Source organism: Manacus candei, unplaced genomic scaffold, assembly GCF_025592945.1.
Source record: "Manacus candei isolate 608988 ecotype Guabito, Panama unplaced genomic scaffold, ASM2559294v1 h1tg000046l, whole genome shotgun sequence".
Taxonomy (NCBI): Eukaryota; Metazoa; Chordata; class Aves; order Passeriformes; family Pipridae; genus Manacus; species Manacus candei.
In genome coordinates, this window is record NW_026138094.1 from 16,599,532 (window position 1) to 16,623,384 (window position 23,853).

The 23,853-nt window shown below is 59.7% G+C and overlaps 1 protein-coding gene across 4 annotated transcripts; it reads left to right on the plus strand.

Annotated features, from left to right (window-relative positions):
- The first annotated feature begins 5 nt into the window (after positions 1–5).
- ZNF710 (zinc finger protein 710) lies at positions 6–23,435 on the plus strand. Of its 4 annotated transcripts, XM_051796540.1 has the most exons (6): positions 6–516; positions 2,484–2,531; positions 19,554–20,979; positions 21,509–21,700; positions 22,152–22,326; positions 22,577–23,435. In XM_051796540.1, the coding sequence occupies exons 1-6, from the start codon at positions 380–382 to the stop codon at positions 22,747–22,749; spliced, it is 2,151 nt and encodes a 716-aa protein (XP_051652500.1). In that variant the 5' UTR covers positions 6–379; the 3' UTR covers positions 22,750–23,435. The 4 variants fall into 4 exon arrangements, with proteins under 4 accessions (XP_051652500.1, XP_051652501.1, XP_051652502.1 ...); XM_051796541.1 differs by lacking the exon at positions 2,484–2,531; XM_051796542.1 differs by lacking the exons at positions 6–516; positions 2,484–2,531 and adding an exon at positions 2,938–6,334.
- Positions 23,436–23,853: the final 418 nt, after the last annotated feature.

Consider the following 23,853-nt stretch of genomic DNA (forward strand, 5'->3'; position numbering starts at 1 on the left):
CGGGACGGCGCGGCTGCACCGGGGCCTGCCGCCGGGCGGGACGGGCGGTTCCTCGCGGCCCGCGGCGGGGCAGGATGGGCAGGTTTGGAGCCGGGATGCGGCCACCGCTGCCCGCGGCGGGACCACCGGGACCGCCGGGACCACCGGGACGCGCCGCCAGGGGGCGCACCAGTCCCGCCGCCACCTGAGCGGCGCCGGGGGCGGGGCTTGGCGTTAGGCCACGCCCCCGCTTAAAGGACCAGCAGCCCTGCCTGCCCGGAGGGGGCGTGCCCGGGGCACCGGCGGGGCAGAGCTCACCGGCCCCTGCCCGGTCCCGCTCGGGTCCGGCGCGGGCACACACCGGCCAGAGCCCGCATTAACGTCCCCTGTGCTGGGGAGTATGAGAAAAGGGCGGGACAATCTCTCACGGCACCGGGGGCTGCCCACGGGCCCTGACCCGCGGGGGCACGGACACGGCTTCGCGGAACCGGCACGGGGAGGGAGAGAGCCAGGGACAGCGCGGGCAGGGAGAGACAGGTCAGTGCGCGCCCCCGTGGGCGCGGGCGAACCGGGAGAGGGAGCGGGAAGGGCCGTGGAGCGAGCGGGGCAGCGCATCGCGCGTCCTGATTGGCTGGGGCCGCTCAGCCTCCAACCTCCACGGTCTGATTAGCTGAGGCAGCTGGATCCGCAATCTGATTGGCTGAGATGTCTGGAGCATTCTGAATCCGCTCTCTGATTGGCTGGGGCGGCTGGAGGCTTCTGAATCCGATTCCTGATTGGCTGGGGCGGACGCGCAGCTGCTCCCTGACAGCCGGCGGGGCCGGGGCCGGTCCGGCCGAGCCCGAGCCCCGGTCCCTGAGCCCCGAGCCCTGATCTCTGAGCCCCGGTCCCTGAGCCCCGAGCCCTGATCTCTGAGCCCCGGTGCCTGAGCCCCGAGCCCTGATCTCTGAGCCCCGATGCCTGAGCCCCGAGCCCTGATCTCTGAGCCCCGGTGCCTGAGCCCCGGTCCCTGAGCCCCGACTGGGCTCCCGCTCCGCCCGCTCCCCGCCTGGCTCTGCCCGCGCCGGCTCCGTGTCCCACCCTGTGTCCTGCCCTGTGCCCTGCTCCATGCCCCGATCTCTATCCTGCTCCATGTCCCGCTCCGTGCCCCGCCAGGTCCGGGTGCACCCCCTGCTGAGGCCCCCGCGGGAATTCAGAGGAGCGAATCTCCCTGTGCCGCGTCTCTTCCCATCCGTATTTGCATATATTTACGCAGGCAGAGCCGTTCTCGGGCCGCGCGGGGCGAGGCCGGGCTGGGAACTTGGGCAGGGAAGTGGCGGTTTGGGGACCGGTGACGCCGCCGGGTCCGGGCTCCGAAAGGCCCCGGCAGGGACGTGAAGGGGTGCTGGGCAGACCCCGCCAGGCGCGGGGGATGTGAGCACCGGCAGCGGGGACAGAGCGGGGAGCTCGGTTTTCACCGAGACTACAAAAAATCAGAAAAGCAGAAGTGCGCCCAGACAAAGGGCTGCGTGTGGAGACAAACTCTGCTGCGATTAGTCTGGCCGGCGCCACCTGCTTCCATGGAGATGAGAATCTCCCGACGCACCAGTCGAATCCCGGCTGCCTCCGCGTGCTCCTTCCTCCATGGGGAGGAGACCTTCCTCCTTCTCCTCCTCCTCCTCCTTCTCCTCCTCACGATGGGAGCCGGAGCCTGCAGCCCGCAGACCCTCGGCCGTTGCCACCCACTCTCCTTCCTACGCCACATCCCATCCCTCCCTTTGGGGACCGGCTGCCTGCTGCTATCACATCCCCACGGCCATGTAGGTCAACATCTCTCTCCACCTTCTTGGGGGAACCAACAGGACGACCAATTCTTGGACCACCAGCTTCCCTTCCTGCACCACATCCCGTCCCCTTCCCTCCCTTTGGAGACTGGTCATCTCCTGTCACCCCACCTCTGCAGACCCCGGCCTCTCCCTCCACCTCCTTGTGGGGGTGAACAGCACCCCTCCCAAAACCCTGCAATTCCTGTAACATCCCCAATTCCATTAATCCCATTTTTGGGGGGAAGGAGGTCCTTACCATCAAACCTACAAGCTTTTTGGGGTGTACATGATCTTTCCCACCATCACAGCAGAGGAGAGCAATGCCCAACCAGGATATGGGTCCCTTGGGAAGGGCGTTCCCCGCTCCCGCTATCACCCTATGGGTGATAACCTCCCAAAAAGAAAAGAAGGGGGAAGTAGAAAATGATCCCTGGGGTGCTGGAGGGGTTAGGGTTAGGGCAGGGGGGTCCCCATCGACCACCCGCACCACCATTCCCCCCGGCTTTGTCCCCCCAGACTGGTACCGAGGGCGGCCCCGGCTCCGGTGGAGGATGCTGCTGCACGGGGGGGCGTTCGCGGTGGTCGGGCAAGTTGAGGAGGGGGAGGAAGATGAAGGGCGGGCGAGTTAGGAGGAGCTGCTTTGCATCCCTTCACGTCAGCCCTGCCTCATTCCCTCCTTCTTCCTTCCTGCGCACCCAGCGCCGGGCCCGGAGCCGCCGCCGCCGCCGCCGCCCCGTGGAGCCGCCGGTGAGTCTTCACCGGACCACCCCGTGCCCCTTAAACTCCCCCAACGAGGGGGACAACAGCGGGGGGGACAACAGCGGGGACACCGGGATGTGGCCGCCTTCCTCCCCCGCGCGACGGAGACGAGAGCGATGGCGGCGGGAGGTACCGGGAGGAGCGGGGAGGACGAGGGGGTTCCTCGCTCCGCGCGTGGGGCCGCCCCTCCACATGAACCCCCCCCCCCGAGAACTTTCCCCGTGGCTGCTCGCAAACTTTCTCCTCCGGGAAAGTTGCGGGGAGGGCGCGGAGGGGGGGCCTGACCTGTTGCGGGACGGGGTAAGCAGCGCGGTGGGGACCTCGCGGCAGAATCGCGTGTGGGAGAGATGCTCGGGGGGTCGGGGTCGGGCAGCACCCTGGGGTTTGGGGGGTCAGGGCGGCAGCCGGGTGGTCCCCGCGGGCCGCGCCCGAAGTTTGGGGACAGTTTCACGGACCAGCCAGCGGTGGGGGGCCCGGGTAGGGCCTCCCGTGTTCACAGAGGCAAAGTGCCCCGCGGGGGTGAAGTGCAGTGGGGAAGGGGGGGGTGACTCCATGGGCCAGTCCCATACCGGGCAGGTCTCGCTTCGCCTCCCTCCCTGGAGCACCCCAGGATTTCCCAGTGTGGGACCCCCCAGTGCTCCGTGGGAGCTGCGTGGGGACTGGGGGGCTTTGTGTGCTGTGCCCTGGCGAGGGACCGCAGGGAGCTGCCTGCAAGCCCTCTGGTCATCAACCGAGTGCGGCAGATAAATTAGTTATAATTAATTAATCCATCAAGCATTAGGAGTTTCCTTGTGACCCGCCATGTAGGCAGAGGAGGGGGGTGATGGGAGGGGATGGGAGCAGTCCAAGCCTGACCCACATTGTGACAGGGAGCCTGACCCCCCTCCCCCAGCTACAGAGCCTCCCTGAGTCCAGAGCCTGAAGCCTCCCCCAGGCCCAAAGCCAGCAGCTCCGTCAGCCTCAAACGTCCCACGCTGCACTCCTGCACCCCAGACCATGATCCTGCACCCCACACCACACCTTCACTCCCCACACCATGTTCCCAGCCTCACCTCAGCAGCTCCTGTATCCCAGGTTTGAACCGGCCCTGCCAAGCCGTGGATCCGAGCGGCTCCTGCATGGTGCAGCTGGATCATGTGGGTGATCGGGGCCAGCCATAGGATTGAACAAACACAGCTTGGTTTGGAGAGAGAGTCCAAGCACAGTTCTCCCCGGGGACCCCGAAGAGTCACGGGGGGGAACTGGCCTCAGCATTCCCTCTGGAGCCCCAGGGAATACCCAACCTCTGGCTGGCCATGGAGAACAGCAGCTGGGGCAGCACTGGCTGGGCTGTTACCATCCCCTGCTCCCACCCCAGGGTGACAGTGTCCTCACTGCAGGAGCAGCTGTGGAGCCAGTCACATCCTCCTCAGCTGGGCCCAGCTCCTCTTCTGTGAGCAGCCTTCCTTCCATCAGTGCCCTCCTTATGGGTCGCACTGTATTTCTCCAAGATGAGAAACGGGAGCTGAAGCTTTGCTACACCCCAGGACACATTCCCACCCAAACTTGGGGGATGCCTCGGAGGGTTGGACGTGGGGCTCTGCAGCAGCGGGAGTGGAACATCTCCTGTGGTGCTGGGTCACGGCTCATCATGTTGACATTTTGGGTTTGGTTTAATCCCTGAGAAAGGGTTTGTTTCAGATAGTTTTATTGGGCTGTTTTAGTTTATCAACTAGTTTGGAAATCATGGTATGGAGAGGGATGAGCACAGGCCCTGTGCTGCTCTGCTCCACATCTGAGAATGCTGAGGAATCGGCAAAGTGGTGGGTTTGTCTGCCAGGAACATGCCAGCGTCGCATCCCATGGGAGAGGGGCTGCCTGCACTCCTTTATTTTAGTTATTCCTTGTGGAGAAGTCAGGTCCAGCTCAGCCTCTCCCAGAGCCCTGTCTCTGGGCACATCCCTGGGGTCTGCCAGGCCAGGGCCAGTGAGGGGATGACGGGGAGCCAAGTGCTGCCCTGATAGGCTGGGGGCTTCCTGCCAAATTTGTTGCCACTGCTGCCTCTTCCCTCTGCCATTCACTCCCAGCTTTAGTTTCCCAAGCCCCATCACATCCCTGACCCGCAGAGCTCACCTGCCTGGGCACAGGTGGCAGCATCTGGAATGGCCCAAACACCTGCTCAGGGCACACGTGCCATGGAGGTGGCACGGTGGGGCGGGAAGAACACTGCGGGATGGCTGGGATGGGGTGGGCTGGGAGGACTGGAAGAACACTGCGGGATGGCTGGGATGGGGTGGGCTGGGAGGACTGGAAGAACACTGTGGGATGGCTGGGATGGGATGTGCCAGCAGCGCCGCAGTCCCATCCTTTGTGCTGCCCATGGCCAGAGCCCTCTGGATGACTCATGGTCCCTGCTAAGCTCTTCTTGCAGGGCTTGACCTTGGGGACAGGGACTGTGATCGGTGACAAATGTTTTCCCTTTGTCCCTCTGTCCCACATTTTCCTTCTCATCCCTGTGAACACCTTCCTTCTCTCAGTCCCTTGTCCTGGCAAGCAGCTGTGGGTCGCAGTGGGGTGGGGCGGGAGAGGCTCCAGCACAGCCCCTGCCTAGCATAGCTTTCCCTAAATCCCAGTTTCTATCCAAAGCAAGTGAAATGTGAGATGTCAGCCTGGAAGGAGGTGCTCCTGCTGGGGTGAGCCATGGAGGAGGGTCTGTATTTCTTTATTTGGGGGGTCTGTATTTTGACACCAGGGAGGCTGCCACTCCGCTCACCCAGCTTCGACGGAGGAACAGGGCTCTCCTCACTGAGAGAACAAACAGTCATGAACTTTCTTTCCAAAACTTTAAATTAAGGGAGAGAAACATAATTTTTACTTTTCCTGGCCTTCCATCACAGCTGTCCCTCTGTCATTTGAGTGACAGTCAAGTGTTTCTACCACAAATTAACAGGAACAACGTGTCAGCACCTGCATGAAACTCGTGGTGAAGCAGGTGGCTCCACAGTGTCCCTGTGCTGTCACCTCCTGGTTCTTGGAGCGTGTGGTCGATGTTCCCTGCAAAATGTCACTGTTTTTAGTAAAGAAGTGCCCAAGTGTTCTGTCGTACAGGGCAAAGATAAACTTGAAGAAAGTTCGCAAGAATCTTCTCCAGATTGGATCCGAGGATAGCCCAGGGATGATGGGGGTGCTGGGAAGCACCATGGCTGTGCAGAGCAGGGAGCTGGGGCAGGACAAGGTACCTCTTGCAGCCCCTGAGCTTTAAGACCAGGTTGGCCATCCAACCTGGCCTTGAACACTTCCAGAAATGAGGCAGCCACAGCTTCTCTGGGCAACCTGTGCCAAGGCCTCCCTACCCACACGGGGAAGAATTCCTTCCCACTATCCCATCTATCCCTGCCCTCTGGCAGTGGGAAGACATTCCCCCTTGTCCTGTCCCTCCAGGCCCTTGTCCAAAGTCTCTCTCCAGCTCTTCTGGAGCCCCTTTAGGCACTGGAAGGGGCTCTCAGGTCTCCCTGGAGCCTTCTCTTCTCCAGACACCGACACAGCCTTGGTCTTGGCAGAGGGCAAACCCAGCCAGGCCATTCTGGGCAGTATCTTACCACATCCATTTGGGAAGAGCAGGCTGGGAGGAGGAAGCAGCACACGGACGTGCTCATTGTTTTACTTCCACATCTCATCCAGGGGGACCTGTGTTCCTGCCTATGCACTGTGCACCTCGACACACTGTGCTGGGCAGCGTGGGAGCTGCGGCCGGGAGCGGGAATTTCCTGGGGATCGCAGGTGGGAGCCATGAACAGCGCCGGGATGGGATGGTGAGGGGCTGCTTCTGCTTTTTCCGGAGTCTTTGCTGTACAGATGGCCCCATGGCAGGGCTGTGGTCCCTCTCTGGCCAGCAGAGCCATGCCAGGCTGGAGCCCGTGTCCTGCCTGTGCTGGTGGGTGGCCCGGTGAGGGAGAGGAGGGGGAGGAAGGACAGGCAGAGCTGCCGGAGGAAGAGCATTCACCACTGCCTCTAAATTTATCTTTCCTGTTTCTCGGCAGCAGCATTGTCTCGTACCCATTCTCTGTGGTGTCAGGCCATTCTCCCCCCTCTACCTCTCTTCTGACATCCCGTCCCTCGCCGTGTTATCCCAGTTTAACCAGCTCTGTCCCTCCCCTGCTTTTGCTTTCATGTGTTTAACTCTGACATACTCCCTGGCTGGTGTTCCCTTCCCTCACCTCCAGTCTGTTCTCACACCCACCACCCTGGGGCCCTCCCCACAACCCTGCACAGCAGCCCCTGGCTGTGGGGGGTTAAACTGGGGGTTGGGGGTGTCTCAGTGCCTGTGGGCTCGGGACTGGGAATCCAGGAGCAAGCTGGAGAATGGGTTGTGAGGTTTCCCTTGATGAGCCCTTTGTCCAATCCATGTTGGGCTGCTCTCAGGGGAGAACTTCTCTCTCCCCTTGGAACCATGGAATTGTTTTGGTTGGAAAGGACCTTTGAAATCACAGAATTCCCGGGGTGGCCTGGCCCTGCTCATCCCAACCTTCCTGGGAGATACTGCACATGGCTGGGCAGATCAGGGACATCTTGGACCACCCAGACAGATCAGGGATGCCCAGGACTGACCCGGCTGGTGGCTGCTGTTGGGAAGAGTTGTTGTTGCAGTAAGGATGAATTTTCCTAGGAGCTGCTCCCCTTCCCAGCCAATCCACAAAGATTGTGAGGCTTTCCCTCCTCAGAGAGGATTTTCCACTCTCAAGTCCTGACCCCTCTGCCATCTGCAATGGGGGCACTGTAAACTCCCAACTCAAACACCTTCCTGCTCCTTGCCAATCCAGTCTTTGTTCATTTACTGAGCTGGATGAGAGTTGCCATTCCCAGGCACAGATTGACCTGCCCTCCTGGCTCTGCCCTTGGCTTCTCTCCAGAGCCATCGGTTTGTCATCGCCATGACCGTTCTGTGCTCACTGTGCACAAAATCACCAGCCCCACAAGTGTTCAAAAGCTGTGTAGATGTGGCACTTTGGGGACGTGGGTTGGTGGTGGCCTTGGCAGTGCTGGGGAACAGTTGGACTCAATGATCTTAGAGGACTTTTCCAACCTTAGTGATTCCATTATTCCAGCCCTGCCTCATGTATCCCCATGGCTTGGGGGACACCAGCTCATTGGGGGCTAATACTGCCATTTGGAGGAGCTCTGACCTGGGCCAGGGGTACCCTCTGGAGAGAAAACACTTTCTCAGCAGCAGAACTGTAGGCAGAGCTGGACAAGTCTCCTCCATCAGAGCGCCGAGTCTCCTCTGTGCTGAATCCCTCCTCATCCATTCCTGTCCATACCTCGACTGCTCCACATGTGCCAGCAGGGCCTGACTGGGCCATCACCTGGGGAGAGCAAGCCCTGATTTATGGGGGCTCCAATGATTTGGTTTATTTTGTGATTATCAACAAGAGACACATAGAAAGAAATTATTTCAACAGCTGAATATTGTGTGTGTTTGTAGGACTTTCTGGCTGAGATAAGAAAGGGCACAAAGTACAGGGATTGTGCAGACTGGGATGAAAACGGGGACGGAGGGTGGCACAGACCTCAGGGCTAGCTAGGGCTGCTGGAGCCAAGGCAGAGACAGCCAGCCTCCCTGAGACCTTGGGAAATATTAATTAGGATGAGTAAATAGTGCAGATATCCCCACCCTCCCGCTCACAGCCAGGATTTGCCCACTGCATCTCCCCGTATTGTCTGATGAGCCCTATCTGGGCAGGTGATCCATCCCCCAGTGCCCCTGGCAGCCCCGGCCCAGATTCACCCGACACCGGCTCCATTTTCAGGAGAGGGGCAGACACGAGCTGCAGGGCCCCAGGCATCACTCCCTGGGCACAGCTCCTGCTGGGCTGTGTCCTTGCCAGCAGTCCAGCTGGTGTGACACACTCCGGACAGCGGTGCCAGACCCTGTCCTTTGAAGTCCATTTCAAAAGATAAATACGTGTGTTTCTGTGTAAAATCCCTCTGCCCAGAGTTGGGAGTGTGGTGGGAGCTCCCAGGGCGTGGTAACACACACGGACACGTGTGCTGGGAGCGGAGTCGTGTCCTGCCCTGGCCCTGTGACCCGGCAGCGCTGTGCAGCCAGCACAGCAGCCCCAGCAGGCACCTCTGCCTTCCCCCTGGGAAAAGCAGCAGGGCACTCTGCTGGATCTCAGCCGTGGATCTCAAAGACATTGGCCATACAGGCAGGCTGGGGCTGTGGGGACTGGAGGAGAACAGCTGGCTTTGGGACATACTGGAATACTGTGTCTTCCACATCTGGCTCAGCACAGTCACTCCCTTGGGTCAGTCCTGAACTGGGAATTCATAAACTGCCCCCAGTGAGAACCTTTGTTTGGTGCCTCCTGCTCCATTCTGTCCGACCCAGCCTCCCAGACACTCGTCCCTGACCTGCTCAGCTGCACAGAAAAGGGTCCAAAATGTTTCCCACCTTGGGGATTTGAAAGTAAGAAGTGGTGCTGGCAGCTGTGCAGCTGGTTAGTTCCTGAAATAGTGTGACATGTCCAAGAGCCTTGTTATCAGAAGATTGGGAGTGGGACATTCTGGGAGATCTGGTCCAGTGCCTGGTCCAGGTGAAAGGGGTCCAGTGCTCCCCAGTTCCTGCCTGTTCCTCTGCCTGCCCACAGTGGAAAGCTCCAATTACCACTCCTCCTTCAGCTCTGGGCTGTAGGAAGTGGCACTGTCTGTGTTTGGGACTGGGCTGTGTGGGCTGAGTTCCGCAGCAGGGTCCGTGTGCTGGAGGTGATTCCCAAGCCATGGAGCTGGAGGTCGGTGTCTCCCATGCTGTTTCGGCTGTGCTTTGCCATGCACAGGCTCACCGGGACCTCTCCCTTTGCCAAGGCAAACCGCAGTCGCTGGCGTTGTGCTCAGGGACGTTCTGGGAGGCAAAACAGCCCCAAAATCTGGAGCTGGGAGAGCAGACACAGCATAAAGTGTCCCCTCACCTGTCCCCAGCGCAGCCCCCGCCCAGCTGCTGGAGCCAACTCTGCTGGGAGCGGCTGCAGGACTGGAGGATTTACACATGGAAGATTATCCAGCTGAGTATTAATTATCACACTCAAATTAGAACCCCTTGATTATGATTAACTTATTAGCCGGCCTGGCAGTGGAGACAGCAGATGCGGTGCTGGTGGCAGAGCTCAGTAATGCCTGGCCACGGGTGGGCACAGCATCCCTGAGGGGAGCAGGCAGCCCCCAGCCCTGCAAGGCTCTGGGACTCCCTTGCCCCTGCTCAGGACAAGCTGTAGGAGAGCAGCAAGGAGCTGAGCGTGCCCATGCTGGGCTGGGCTGAGATTCCTGCCCCTGTTGGCCTCGGGGCTGGCAGTCATAGTGTGAGGGGTAATGTCTGCAGGGGTCATGGTGTGAGGGGCAATGTCTGCACTGATCATAGTGTGAGGGGCAATGTCTGCACTGATCATAGTGTGAGGGGTAATGTCTGCACTGGTCATGGTGTGAGGGGCAATGTCTGCACTGGTCATGGTGTGAGGGGCAATGTCTGCACTGGTCATGGTGTGAGGGGCAATGTCTGCACTGGTCATGGTGTGAGGGGCAATGTCTGCACTGGTCATAGTGTGAGGGGCAATGTCTGCAGGGGTCATGGTGTGAGGGGCAATGTCTGCAGGGGTGTGGGGGCACAGGGGTGCATCCTGGTGCTCGGCACATGGGAAGATTGAACCTGTCCACAGTCTCACGTGCAGTCTGAGGTGTTCACCTTCTTCCTGGCCTTTAACTCTAGTTGAACATCCCTGGTGCCATGACTGGATCTGGGCCAGTGGTTAATTAAACAACTGTGTCCCTGTTACTCCATCCCTCGCAGTGCAAGATGGAGCCCAGGGAGACAGGGACAATCAGGCCTAGGAGCCACTGTCCTGCAGCATGGACAGGCTCCACACATGGCAATATCAAAACTGGACTAAAATTGTTCCCAGGGATAAGAGCAGCAATGCTCTTGAAAGTGAGACTCTTGAGACCCTTCCCTCTGTGGGGATCTTCCCTCAGTCCTCACATACGAGCAGCTGTTTCACATCCCACCGGGCAGCCCCTGTTTCCTAAAGGTGACACACATCTCCCATTTGTACTCTTCCGTGTTGGTTTTCCCCTTTGCAGCCAGCTGCCTCACACACACCAGGGTGCCTGAGCTCCTCTGTGTTGTCTCCTGGGACCTCTGGCCATGTTTATGGCTCTGCCCTGGCAGTTTGTGATTAACCCCAGCTCCAAGGGGTGCTGAGTGCGAGCAGTGCCAAGCAGGAGCGATCCCACATGAGCTCAGGACATCACTCCCTGCCCCTGTGGCTCCCACCCACAGCTGGGGTGGTGCTGGGGCTTGCAGACCCCAGTAAAAGCCCTGTTGGCCCTCTCTGGGCAGGGGTGGGCACTGGGGGCTTTGGGATTTGCAGGATGAGGGGGCTGCACCCACCCTTCTCCCCGTGCTCCCTTTAGGGCTCAGCCCAGGACCAGACCCCCAGTTTTGCATCTGCCACAACCATCCCTCATCTTTCCCTGCAAGGTTTGGGGGTTGTTTCCTCTGGGTGTTTGCTCCCCGGTTTTTGCAGAGGGATGAGGAGGTGGTGAAGACAGTCCTGCCCAGCACCGCTCAGTCCCGTTTCCTTTCTGTCCCCCTCTGCATGTGTGAGTGCTGGGAGCAGGTTTGTCAGCGCCTCAGCGCCTTTCAGGGACTTCGCAAAGAGCAGATTTATTTTCTGCTATGCTGAGAATTAACTCCCTTTTCTTCCTCTTCCCTCTGCCCCCGCTGGAAAGAGAGAGAATGCAGGGAAGAAGAAAGGATTTCCATCGTGGTGGTGATTGGCACAGCCCTGAATGAGAGGTCATTCCAGCCGGCTCTTTCTTTTCAGGGCCCTTTTTTCCTGCTCCCTGTATTCAGGCTGTCAGCATTCTTTCTTTTCAAAGCTCCTCTGTCTGTCTCTCTCTTCCCCCTCCTTTATTTTTCATCCCTTTTCTTTACTTTTGCTGTCTTTTCATTCTGTTTTTCTCCACCCCCTTGGGGCTCCATTTTTTCTTTCCCTTTTCCTCTATTCAGTTCCTTTTTTCTTGCATCTCTTTTGAATAGCTTGGCTATTTTCGGAGAGGAAAGGAACTGTGCCGGGGAGAAGCCGTTGCAGCAAGGAGGAACTTGAAAGTCTTTTCTTTCCCTGTTTATTTCACTTAAAAGCAAAAATTGTTTTCCAAGGCAGAGCGAGGGTTCTGTGTGAAGCCTTTGAAGCCAGGCTGGGACAGCAGCAGGGCTGGGAGTCCTCCCTGCTCTCGCTGTGCCACACACACTGCTGGTCCCAAACTGCTGACAAAGCCCCCAAAGCACCAGGGGGTCAGAGGTCGGTGCTGCCTTGGCTGGGCTATGGGTGCTCCTGCTGCCAGAGGGGGTCTGGACAAGAGCAGCCCCTCTCCCTCGGCTCCCCCCACACCAGTTACCTGATTTAAAGGCTCTTCCTGCTGCTGGGGCTCCTGGGTGGCAGCATTTTTAGGGATGACGTGACCATAAGCTCTAAAGGCAGATCCTGGAGCTCTCCACTGCAGCACAGCACATGGATGGGGGTGGACAGGCCGTGTTTGTTCCAGAGGGGAACAAGGGGCTCACACAAGGAGTCCATGGGGAAGCGTGGGATGTGCCGGGACAGAACGGTGCTGAGTGCCCAGGGTGGACATTGCCCATGGACACTCCCTGCACTCGGTCTGAGGGACACAAGGGGCTGAGGTTTGGTCCTTTCCACAGAGGAATGGCAGGAAGGGTCTCATCCACGTCCATAAAGCCACAGTGATTCCAGTGGGTCTAAGAAAACCCCTCACTCAGCAGCATGACGCTGGTCCCCACATCACTGCTCCAGGTGCTACCAGCAGCTCAGCTTGCTGTCACAGTTGTCCTGGCAGCCCAGCACGGTGTTCTGGGAAAGGCTGTGAGGGCAAAAGGGCTGGAAAATCAGGGCTGAAGCAGGATGGGTTTGGTCTGATGGAGAGATGTTGTGCCATGTGGCACAGCAACAGGAGCTCCTCAGGAAGGCAGTGGTGGGGGCGAGGAGAATCCTCCTCCCAGAATGTTCCCAGCCTGGGTGCTGCTCCAGGCATGAACCCTCAGTGGCTTTGGTGTGGTTTTGGTGCACCTTTGGTGCAGTTTTGATGCGCTTTTGGCTGCTCATGGAGTGCAGGTTTTCCACTCCCTGGCTCCAGCGTTTGCTCTGGCTCAGCCCATCCTGAGCAGCAGTTCCCCAAGGAGACCTCTCTGGAGCAGGGACAGCACTGGTGGCCATGGACCTGCTCTGCTGGGCTCTTGGCTGTGCCACAACACAGGGGTCCCCTGGAAGTGACCCTGAGCCAGAGCCAGGCTCCTTGCTTCTTCCCACCAGCCCCAGAGCCTGGAGCAGCCTGTCCTCCATCCATCTTTCCATCACCCCCATGACCAAACAGATGCAGGCAGGACTCTGGTTTTCAGGAAACAACTTTTCCCTGTGAATTTTAGTCTCCTCTGGTTGTTTTGAAAGGACATAGACATTGAGGCTGATCTATGGCACAGGAGCCACCAGCTTCTGTGCTGGCTGTGTTAGGATCAGAGAGTCACTGGAATCCCAGGTTTGGAGGGACCTCAGGCAAGGATCACCTGGCCCAACTTCTTTTGGGAAAAGCCTGGTCTGAACAAGAGGGGGCTGGAGGTTGGGGCTCAGCAGCCGTGTCCTGCAGTGGAGGCAGTGCAGGGCATGCCTGGGGTGCTCCTCTGTCTTAAAACCACGGCTCTGGGGGGTGCAATGACCCCGCCAAGCAGGGACCCCTCGCCTGCCCTCCAGGGCAGGATGTGGTGGAAGGGTGCAGGTGCCTGATCCTGAATTCTGCTCCCTGCTGTCGGACAGGAGCTGGAAGAGGGATGGCAGGGCACAGTCACTGTTGTCCTCAGCCAAGGGGCACTTCATGGTGCAGGCAGGGGTCCCGTGCTGGGCAGGAGCGGGGCCAGGGCCCAGTGGTTAATTAAATAGATCATTTATTTAAAGTAAGATTCAAATAATTGTAAACCTGAGATAGAGAAGGCATCAGAGGAGATGAAAAGGGAGAGAGAGAGAAAGGAAGCAAAGGACAGAGGTTCGAAATGGAGAGGGAGATTAGGAGAGAGATGAAAGAGAGAGGAGAAAGATAAGAGGGAGAGAGGGGACAGATCTCGGCTCGAGATGGGTGTTGCCAGGGAAACGAGAAGAATGAGGGAGCAATGGAGGGATGGAGGAGCAGAGGATGCTGGGGGTGGGGAACAAGGGATTGAGGAGCAGAGGGATGGAGGTTCGCAGGAGGGAGGGGTGGAGGGATGAAAGAGCAGAGGAATAGAGGAACAGAGGAATGGAGGAGTGAGGGATGGAGAGTTGGAGGCTGGAGGGCTGGAGGAGCGAAAGCTGGAGGAAAAGAGGGATGGAGGCTGGCTGGCTGGAGGAGCAGAGAGATGGAGTCTCAGTCTGAGAAGGAGAAAAAAATGGATTCCCAGCAGAATGGGAAGCAGGAAAGGGATGTCCCAGCTCAGCATGGGAGTCTTTGTGCTGGGAAGAGCATTTGGGATGGCAGCTCTGTCCCTCTACAGTGAGCAGCCACAGCACCTGCTGCTGCCCCCGGCCTGACCCTCTCACCCCAGCTCCCGTGGGTGGATCCCACATCCCTGGCTGGTGATGGGGGAACCAGGCAGCTTCATGCTCCACACACCTTTGTTCTGCAGCACCGGTAACTTCTGGTTATTTGAAAGCCATTCCCTTTTCCCTCTCAGTCAGAGTTTGCCAATAACCAGGTGGCTTCAAAGGGGTAAATATTTGCTTCTGACTGATGGACATGAGTGGTCTGGGTGAGAATCCTCCAGTTCCATGGAATATGTTCAGAGGAAGCCCCCATGGAGCAGCTCTGGAGGGTTTGACATGCTCTGACAACATGGGGCCACTCCTCCCCAAGCTTTCATCTGTCCCATGGACCCCAGGTCCTCACTTTGCCTCACTTGGTTTTCCACCTGCTCTTACTAGAAACGTTATCAACATCCCGCTGCAAATCCCGGGTTATGTCCCTTGTTTTGTGAAGCCAAAGCCTCTAAAGACGATGCTTCCTCCACCCAGAACCCCTCCAGTGACACACGTGATGTCGTGTCCACTGCTCTCTGATCCACTGGCAGTCCGTAGAGGTTTCTTTTTTCTAGAGAAGCTTTCCTTAAAACAAAAGTTTTCCTTTTAAAATGTAGTTTGACCGTATCTATCTGGACACACCAACTGAATTTAAACATGTTTGCTTTCAGTGGCAGCAGTACCTGGCCCTGCACAGCTCCTGCCCTTTTCACTGAGCTTTGACTCGTTTTTACAGCAGTTCCTCTGTGCTGGGGGTCAGTTCTGGGGCAAGAAGTGCTGGTGTCACATCTGCCATGGCAGCCAGAGCTGCTCTGCACATGCCACCAGCACAGAGCCAGGGCTGGGCAGTGAAGCCAAGGTGAACCCCAAATCCTCAGACTGGTGCAGGACAGACACACTGGGTCGGGTTTAGGAATAATTTTAGTTGTTGTGATTTTCAGGAAAACAACATTATTCTGTTTGGAATTGTGAGGGTTTGAGCAGCTTTATGTGAAATCCACAGGCAAGATGAAAGCCTGCTTTCCCCTTTATTAAATTTAAATGAAAGCTGCTTTTGAGAAAGGAAGGAAAATAAAATCAAAGGTTTTCTCACAAATATCAGATCAGCTATTTTCTGGTAAAAAGTGTTGAAAAGTTCTAGCGCCCCCTCCTCCAAGGAGACCCCCCATGCCCAGGGTCCCTCCTCACCCTGAGCCCCAGTTTGGCTGGGGCTCAACCCCAGTGCCCCAGGAGCTTCACCTGGGGCTTGCACTGCTGCATCTGCCCCCTGGGAACCTCTCAGGACCCCCAGGCACCAGCAGCAGGGGGTCTACAGAGGGGTCCTGCAGAGGGTCTTGTAAGGGAGTTCTGCAAAGGGTCCTGAAATGGAGGTCCCACACTGGGGACCTGAAATAGGAATCCTGCAAAGGATGTCCTGCAATGGGGTCCCCACAATGGGTCCTGCAAAGGATCCCACGTGGGGGACCTACGATGGGGTTCCCACAAAGGACTCCTGCGAAGGGGGTGCTGTAGTGAGGATTCCTGCAAAGGGGTCCTGCAATACCTGTCCCACAATGGGGGTCCTGCGAAGGGGACAGCCAGGAACAAGCCCCAAATGTCCTCCTCACATGACCCCGGGTTTGTCAGGCAGCCCTTGAGCCCGTGCAGGGAGCCAGGTGGGATAATCTGCTGCTGGTACCAGCTGGGCTCTGGCACCTGCTGCAGTGCCTGTGCTTACCCTGATGGAACTGAGATAAGAGGGAGCAGTGGCAGCAGGGAGGGCTCCTGCATCACTGGTGGGGGTTACTGCTTCTTGGGACAGCTGTGAGAGGTAAATTCCCCAAATCCTTTGTATTTTGGGTACCTGGGACTCCCTTCCCTGCCGGAATGGCTGGGTGAGGAGGTGAGTGCTGCTGGCCTCTGGGCTGGTGGGGGAGGCAGGGAATGGAGCCAGGTAGAAAACAGGGATCTTTAGTCACTAATGCCGCAGTGGGGGCTGTTGGGGGCAGCCAGGGCCATGGTTCCTCCCAGAGCTGCTCCCAGGGAACAGCTCCATGGGATTGGGTGGTCCTTTAGCTCAGGGTGCCCTATTGGGGACCTGATGGGTCTCAGGTGTTGCAGGTAAACCCGTGGGTGCACAGGTGAGGCTTCCATGGATCAGATGTAATGTTTTTAGGCTGCTCAGTTTAGGATTTATCAGGGTCTCATCTCTGGAGCAGTAGTGCTGGCAGAGGGGCTGGATGGGACAGTGGCACAGGTGATGGGGCAGGTGGGTGAAACTGAGGGAAGTAAAACAGCAAAGGGAAGGGAAAAGTGTCCAGGGACAGACAACTCTTAGTCTGGTGGCTGAAGAATCTGGAATCCAGCAAGGAATGTGCTGGGGTGAGGAGCCTGTTGGGCAGACTTTGCTGCCAGAGGGACCTGGGTGAATATTTGGGGGGTTGATGATGCAGCAAGGGAGGAAAATAAACTAACACAAGGAAGTGAAAGCCATGAAAAAACCCTAACTGACTGGGAGGTGAGTGAGGAGCTGGTGGAGGCTCTGAGGGGGGCAGCCAGGGTCAGGGAGGGCAGGGACTACAGATGTGCCAGGGCAGAACACGGCTCTTCCCAGATGTGTTGGGAAAGATGGGAGGAGAGAGGAGATTGCACTGAGACTAAACCTCACAGTGGGAGGAGACGTGGTGAAAGAAACCCAAATTTCACAACCCCAAAGGATCAGGGACAGCAGCCACTGCTGCTGGTCCAGGGAGCATCTGTCCCGTGGTGTCAGAGAGCAGAGAGCGGCGGCCAGGAGAGGAGGACGAGGGGACTGAGAGCTCGGCACTCACCACTGGTGGAGGGGACTCTGGCAAGTGTATCTGTGTGACCCCCATGTGGGAAAGGGATGGATGGGCAAGGGTCTGCGTTGGGAAATGAGCTGGAGGGACCTGAGCCTGGACCAAAGGGCTGGACTTGAAAACTAAAAGTTATTAAGCCTGGAGGAGGGTTTGGTTCCCAGCGGTGGCACTGGGCAGGGACCCCAAGTTCAGTGGGTGAAAGCCTGCAGGTCCAGCCCCAGGAAGGGTCTGGAGGTCTGGGCTGGGGAGGAAGAGGAGTTGGAGAAGTTGCTCACGTCACTGCTGGGGTCAGCACTGGGACAGGAGTCTGTGCAGTGTCCAGGAGCTCTGCATGCTCCAGCCCCAGGCATCATCCTGCTTCACTGAACCGACTGCTCTGGGGGACCAGCCATGGCAGGACAGGACTGTGCTCTGTCACAGCAGTGGACCCAGCACTTCTCCTTTAGCAGCTTGAGCAAGGCTGGAAGTAGCTCCCTTGAAGCACAGAGGTGCCAGCAGTGCTCTGCACTCTGGAGCCTTGAGGGTTTCCTGGGGGAGCTGAAGTATGTGACCCCACCTCACTTGCCAGTGTATTGGGAAACGGTGTTTCCAGCCGGCTGGGCAAGTCCCGAGGCATGAACAGGGAAGTGAGAGCGGGAAGTGAAACAGCTGCCTCTGCCCTGTTCCCGCTTCCCCGTGTGGTGTTTGTGCAGCTGCAGCTCTGGAGCGCTGTGGCCTCAGACAGCAGAGCTGCTATCCCGTGTCCCAGGGCTCCTGTGTCCAATGGAGACAAGTGCATGAGGTTTGTGCAGCACAAGGCTCTGGTTTTCCTGCTGAGAAGCAGAGCTCATCCCCTGTGGAAAGAATCCGCATTTACTTTCCCCTAAAGCCCCTGGCTTGGGGTGGTAAGACCCCCGGGTACTGGTCTGTGGGACATGTGAGTGTGTCAGTCTTGCAGCTCCCTCCTCTCGTGGTGCTCGTTTTGGGGGACAAAGACCTGGCACTGTGCTGGGAGCCCAGTGTCCCTCCACCGTGCCAGGGGCATGGGGAGAGCAGCTGGGACCCCTCTCCCATGTCCCTTCTCCCCTGCCTGCAATGGGCAGTGCAGGTCCCCCATGGAGCCCCACGGGAAAGGGGGTCCCGTCTGGCGGGGTGGGGCCCCAGGGCTGTACTGTGCATGCTCTCCCTGGCTGCTCCCTCTTCTTCCTCCCACCCCTCCTCTTCTTCCTGCCACCGCCCTCCCCCGCTCCTTGCTTTGTTTCGCTGCCTCCGCACTCATCCTCCCCCCATCCTCTTCCTCTCCATCTCCTCCCTGCAGCCCGAAGCCGCCCCTCCCCTCCATTCCTGCCCCCCGCCCCTGATCCCTCCCCGCTGCCTCTCCAGGGTGCCCGGGCAGACAGAGGTGCTTGGCTGAGACCTTCCTCCCACCTCCCCCCAGTATCCCCCTGGCAGCTCAGGCCTGGGCAGGGTCCTCTCGCTGGGTGTGTCTGACCGTGGGCCGAGAGTCGCTGGCGCTGTGCCCAGTGCCGGTGCCATGGTGGCCCAGAAGACAAGAGGGGACTGAGGAGGGCCCCCCTACCCTGGGTGTCCATGGGCAGCAGACCCCCGCCGTTGGCATCGCTCCCTTTCTCTGTCTCTTCCTGTTCTCCCCTTCCCCGTCATCATCCCATCCCCTTCCCCATCCCATCCCCTTCCCCATCCCATCCCCTTCCCCATCCCATCCCCTTCCCCATCCCATCCTGTGCGCTGTGGCTGCTGTTCAGGTGGGCATCTCCCAGGGCCATGAAGGGACTGGCAGGAGCAGACAGCTGCCTGCAGCGGAGAGGCCGATGTCCCTGGCCACACTCGTGTCCCTGCAGCTGACCTGGCTGTGGGGATGACATCTGTGCACATCAGGGTTTCCCCACTCCAGAGCTGTTCATCCCAGGATTCCCTCACGCTGGGCAGGTCCTCCTGGGACTGCGACAGGATCTGGCTCAGAGTTTTATCCCTGTTTTACCTCCCCCGCAGAATTTCTCTTTGTTGTAGCTGCAGAAATAATTGTATTTAGGAGAATGCTCTTCAGTGGGAGGAAGCGGTGGCTCTCCAGGCACAACCCTGCCTGTCCTTGCTGACTGCTGAGGGGGGTCGGGGGACCCTGTGGGCCCTGTGCTGCCCACCATGCTGTGGTGGTGCTGGCACCCCTGGGGTGAGTGTGCCAGGCACCAGTGATGAGCCCAGCGAGCCTCTTGCCTGCTGCTGGGCGGGCTGACCATGTCCTGGTGGTCCCAGTGGGTCTGGGCTCCATCCCTCCTGCTTACTGTGCTGCTGCTGCTCCTGCTCACTTCTGCCAGAGCACAGAGCCACGCTCAGCTGTGATTGGTCCCCAGATTGTGTGGGCACCTGTCCCTGGGAGTCACTGCCAGGAGCTTGAGGGCGTGCAAGGAGCCAGACCCCAGCCTCGGTGACTGATAGTCTGGCCAGAGAGGACATGTGGTGCTGGGCACCCGCACTGGCATCACCCACTTTGGTCTGGGGTTCACTGGGGATGGTGCTAAGGAAGGTGGTGATGGCTGGAATGAGCCCCTCACAGCACAGTGTCTGTGTGTGGGGTGCTGGGGCTCACGGCCGTGTCTCTCCCTCCCCAGCCATGACGGCGTAGGCCAGTGGCGAGAGATGAATCGGTTCAGCGAGTGCGGGACGCAGACGGATGCGGTGGTGGTGCTGTCCCTGGCACAGGCTGCAGTCCTGGGCCTGGTGTCCGATAATGAACTGCTTGGGGCCACCATCACCCCCGCCGGCTTCTTCCCGGGGCTGGCCGGGGAGCTGCCGGACAACCCCACGGCAGAGCCTGGGGAGCCCGAGGGCGAGGAGCAGGTGCCCGGGGATGGGCAGGATGAGGACACCCTGGAAGCAGAGTTCTCCCTGGAGAAGCACGCCCGGAGGAGGAAGCGGCCACCTGTGAGGCTGGTGCCCAAGGTCAAGAGTGAGAAGGCAGAGGTGGCAGCAGAAACGTCATACGACACGTCCGTCCCTGGGGACGAGGAAGGCGAGGGGCAGCGAGGCCACCCGCCCCAGCCCCCAGAGCCCGGCCAGGAGCCGGCAGTGCATAGCGGTGCCATGAAGATGATCGACCTGGGCACCTTCAGCAGGAAGCCCCGGCGCCTGCGGCACCTGCGGCGGCACCGGGAGCTGGAGGGCACCGAGCGGCGCCGCGGGGGCGGTGACCCAGACGGCGGCCCCGCCGGGGCCCTGCGGACCACAGGCACGTTCGAGGCGGGCGCCCCGTCCCCTGGTGAGGTGGAGGCCCCCGCACCGGGGGACCCCGAGCAGGTGAAGAGCGAGCAGGGCTGTGGCTGGCAGGAGCCAGGGGAGCTGGAGGCAGAGGTGGCCGGTGGCACCAGCGAGCGCAGCAGGAAGGCGCAGCTGGACCGGCTGGACATAAACGTGCAGATCGACGACTCCTACCTGGTGGAGGCCGGGGACCGCCAGAAGCGCTGGCAGTGCCGCATGTGCGAGAAGTCCTACACCTCCAAGTACAACCTGGTGACCCACATCCTGGGCCACAATGGCATCAAGCCCCACTCCTGCCCACACTGCAACAAGCTGTTCAAGCAGCCCAGCCACCTGCAGACCCACCTGCTGACCCACCAGGGCACGCGGCCCCACAAGTGCGGGGTGTGCAGCAAAGCTTTCACCCAGACCAGCCACCTGAAGCGGCACATGCTGCTGCACACTGACATCAAGCCCTACAGCTGCCGCTTCTGTGGCCGTGGCTTTGCCTACCCCAGCGAGCTGAAGGCGCACGAGGTGAAGCACGAGAGTGGGCGCTGCCACGTGTGCGTGGAGTGCGGGCTGGACTTCTCCACGCTCACCCAGCTGAAGCGACACCTGGCCACACACCAGGGCCCCACGCTCTACCAGTGCCTGGAGTGCAGCAAATCCTTCCACTACCGCAGCCAGCTGCAGAACCACATGCTGAAGCACCAGAACGTCCGGCCCTTTGTCTGCACAGAGTGTGGGATGGAGTTCAGCCAGATCCACCACCTCAAGCAGCACTCGCTCACGCACAAGGTAGGGCCTGGGGATCCCCAGGGGTGCTGCCCTTGCCGTGCTCTAGATGCGGGTGCTGGGGGAGAGGGGTGTCCCAATGTCCTGCAGCCCTGGCCAGGCCTGGGAGGAGATGGGTGGTGAGTGGGCAGTGGCACCTGTGGCTGGTGTTGCTGGGGTCCCTGGGACCCAGCCTCTGTCCTTCTGTGTATTCCCATCCTCGGGGAGGGAGTTTCAGACCTACTGCAGGGTGACCCAGGGGGACCCCGGCCAGGAGTTGCCACAGGCCCTCTGGGTGGGCTGTAAGTGGGGATTTGCCCTTTTCCAGAGGTTCTTTCATGGAGCTGAGCCACAGACCAGAGCTGAGACAGAGCCTGTCCAGCCCCCACCCACAGCCCCTGCATGCTGCTGGGCTCAGGCTGGGCCATGCTCTCAGCACAAGGAGCCCATCCCTCACCCATGGTGTCCCCGCTCCATGCCCAGCACTGCCCATGTGCCCCCGGCACCTGGGGGTCTTGTCAAGCCCCTGTCCACAGCTCTCCCACCCCGGCAGGGTGTGAAGGAGTTCAAGTGCGAGGTGTGCGGGCGGGAGTTCACGCTCCAGGCCAACATGAAGCGGCACATGCTGATCCACACCAGTGTCCGCCCCTACCAGTGCCACATCTGCTTCAAGACCTTCGTGCAGAAGCAGACGCTCAAGACCCACATGATCGTGCACTCGCCTGTGAAGCCATTCAAGTGCAAGGTACTGGCGGGACTGGGGGGCTGGCAGAGCCAGGGAGGGGGAGAATGGTCCTTTTGTGCAATGCCCCTGGGAATCTGGCCAGGCTGAGCTTTCGAGCACTGGAAGCAGATTTGTGATGCCTCCCCTGCTTGCTTCGGCATGGAATATCTGCTCCAAGCTGTGGTGGGAGCAGTGCTGCTGATGGAAGGACAACCACTGCCTCTCTCTGATCAGTGTTGGATGCTCTGGAGCTCCCAGCGCCAGCACTGCATCCTCAAGCCCCCCACACAGAGGGGGAGGAGGGCATGTGGCAGGAGCCACTAGGGACCCCAGGGGGGCAGCAGCCCCTTTACTCTTGGAGGGAGCCATGGGGAACCTTTGGGGCAAGGTCTGCTCTGCAGAGCCCTTGGCAGCTCTGGGGGTGCCCCCCGTGCTGGGGAGCCCCGGCTGACCATGGGCATGCTGCTGGCAGGTCTGTGGGAAGTCCTTCAACCGCATGTACAACCTGCTGGGGCACATGCACCTGCACGCCGGCAGCAAGCCCTTCAAGTGTCCCTACTGCTCCAGCAAGTTCAACCTGAAGGGCAACCTCAGCCGGCACATGAAGGTCAAGCATGGGGTGATGGACATCAGCCTGGACAGCCAAGGTGGGTCCCCAGTGCGGACTGGGCACTGTGGCTGCCCCCAGCAGTGCCAGTGGCTTCGGGAGCTGGGCTGTGTTGTGGCAGCTGTGGCAAGTTCATGTCTCCTCACCCAAGGGCTGCCCCCACGAGTGGCCTGGATTGAGCAGGGCTAGGGCTCCCAGGGAGCTTCGAGCTCCAAACCCAGGGAGGGGGGAGCTGCTGGCCCAGCCCTCCCCACAGGTCTGTCACCGAGTGTCCCTGTGCTGACTCCTAGATGCCATGATGGAGCTGGCCGGGCCCGACCACGCCGAGCTGGATGGGCAGCAGGAGATGGACGACTTTGAGGAGGAGAACTCTTACAGCTACGGGGCAGTGGGCAACCCCCCGGACGAGCACGCGCTGGCCGAGCAGGCCATGAAGGAGATGGCGTACTACAACATGTTGTAGCCGGGGCTGGCAGGGCTGTGGGGGCTTGGCAGGGTGAGAGGGGCTGCGGCATCCAGCCAGACCCCCTAGAACTGGAGGTGGTGCTCCTGCTGGGGTTGGAGAACACAGGGATGTCCAGAAGCCTTTGCCGGACCTGCCGTGGCTCCACTGCTGCCCCCCTGCCCGCGCCCCACGCCCGGTGACTTGAAACTGCGGGCAGGGGAGGCACAACCCAGAAAATCACTGAATGGGTAAGGGTGGAAGGGGCCACAGTGGGGCAAGATGATGAGCATCACTAACTATTCTACCTCCTGGGTCCCCCCTCGGGTGTGCTGGAGCTCCCCCCGGGCTCCCCAGGGGGCAGAAGCCCCTGCCTGTGGGAGGAGGTGGGTGTGCCCTCCTGCTCGCCCTGGGGCTCTCTGTGCCAGGCTCTGGGGCACAGAACAGAGTATTTTCATAGAAGCTCAGGGCGCAGTCGGTGCCCACAGCTCGGGGTCCAAAGCTGCAGCCAGCGGCATATCCAGGGGAGGCAAACCCAGCCCAGCCCCAGCAAATGATGGTATTTTGAAAGTAATTTATTTTTTTCAGATGTGCCGCGTGGTTGGATTTATCTTTTCACCGAGTTCAGTTCCCTTCAACCAATGTGCTTTGTAAACCCGTGTAAGCTGTGTGGTCTGTGCTGGGAGCCGGGGGGGCTGCGGGGCCCTGAGAACAAACTGGCACCCCCTCCTTGCCCCTCAGCTGCTCTAGGGTTCAGGAAAAGGTTCTCGCTTGGGCAGAGGTGGGGGTTTGCCTCCTCCATGCCCAGGGATTAGGGAGGAAGCAGCTGGGGCAATGCTGGGTCCAGGACTGCTATCTGGGCTCCGTACCCTCCTTACTGTGGGATTGGGGTTGGCAGCACCCACATCAGCCCAGAGCTGGAGAGGGTCCTGGTAGACATCAGGACCTGGGGTCCAGCCAGAGCACAGGGTTTGGGACCCCTGTGCTGACCCCCCCACCCACTTTGTGCCCTTGGCTGTGCTCCCTGGGGCTGGGCACCATGTGCCCCATCCCCAGAAGCCCAGGGCTGGCTCTGGAGGTGGCCCCACTCAGCCTCCCCACAAGGCAGTGTGCCTACCACCCTTG